The 1,290-nt window shown below is 29.8% G+C and overlaps 1 protein-coding gene across 1 annotated transcript; it reads right to left on the minus strand.

Moving 5' to 3' along the window:
- Nucleotides 1–455: 455 nt before the first annotated feature.
- Nucleotides 456–1,130, minus strand: NAEGRDRAFT_77075 (uncharacterized protein; the record flags this gene model as incomplete). The annotated part of the gene is made up of 1 exon (XM_002667969.1): nucleotides 456–1,130. The coding sequence occupies one exon, from the start codon at nucleotides 1,128–1,130 to the stop codon at nucleotides 456–458; it is 675 nt and encodes a 224-aa protein (XP_002668015.1).
- Between the last annotated feature and the right edge of the window lie 160 nt (nucleotides 1,131–1,290).

Raw genomic sequence — 1,290 nt, forward strand, 5'->3', positions numbered from 1 at the left:
AGGTTGATTGTTTTTGTGGAAATTTCACAATACGAAATCTTTACAATGCAGATCGAATCAATACTTAACTTCAATTTCATCCGTTAAATTAATACTACCACATCTTGTAAACTTGCTGTTATTTTCCACAATTTCTCAAATGTAGGTCGAGAAAGAATAGAAGTTTCCAATAATTTAGTAGAAGCAAGTTCCAATTTATGTGCAGTAATCGTATAAATGAAGTAACACTTTCGAATGATGAATTAAAGCACATTTTCGGGAATGGTTTTAATTCAACTAGGTGAGCAAACTATTGTAGGAGTATCTAGTTTCTTCCGAAGTAATCAATTACACAATAAACTAACAGTATACAATTTTCCGAATCTTGCGGATCATTCTTGCTCATCAAATTTTGCCATTTTTTTTAAAATTTTTATTTTTGTTGTTTTTAAATTTATTATTATTATTAATTTTAATTATTTATACAATTTAATAAGGTTTTTCATTTCACAAAGGCATTTGGCTCCTCCTTTTCCAAAGCAATTGAGGCAAATATTAGGATAGGTCAAGTTTTTCATTTCACTGATGTGTTTAACTCCTTCATATTGAATACAACATTCAGAAATGTCAAGATGAGTTAATTGTTCCATTTCACTAAGTAGTTTGGTTCCTTTCTCTCCAATAATATGTTTACTAATATCGAGTGTGGTCAATTGGTCCAGTCCATGAAGAAAATAAACTCCAGTATCATCAATATTGTTGGATTGAATATTGAGATGAGTTAACTGTTTCATTCTACTAATGTGTTCGAGTCCTTGATTGCCTATTTCATTGAAACTGATATTGAGATTAGTGACCAGTGGCAGCTCACTAATGAACTTGGCTCCTTTTTCATTAATGCAAGCTGTATTTACATTAAGATTAGTCAATTGTTTCATTTCGCTTATATATTTAGCTCCATCTCCAACACTATTGTAATAAATACGAAGATCTTTTAACTTATCAAGGTTAGTGATATGATTGAGTCCTTTACTATTAATATCATTTCTGCCAACATCGAGATAGGTTAATTGCTTCATTTCACAAATGAATTTGAATCCTTCATTTCCAATATTATTATTAGAAACACTAAGGCAAGTTAATTGCCTCATTTTACTAATCTGCATGGCTCCAATAGCCTCAATCTTGTTGCCACTAATATTTAAAGTAGTCAATTTAGGTAATTGTCTCAGTTCTTTAAAATAATGGGATCGATAACTAATATTATTAAAAGAAATATCAAGACTAGTCAATGATTTCATCAAACTAAAT

Source organism: Naegleria gruberi (genome assembly GCF_000004985.1).
Source record: "Naegleria gruberi genomic scaffold NAEGRscaffold_1166, whole genome shotgun sequence".
Lineage (NCBI taxonomy): Eukaryota > Heterolobosea > Eutetramitea > Acrasida > Naegleriidae > Naegleria > Naegleria gruberi.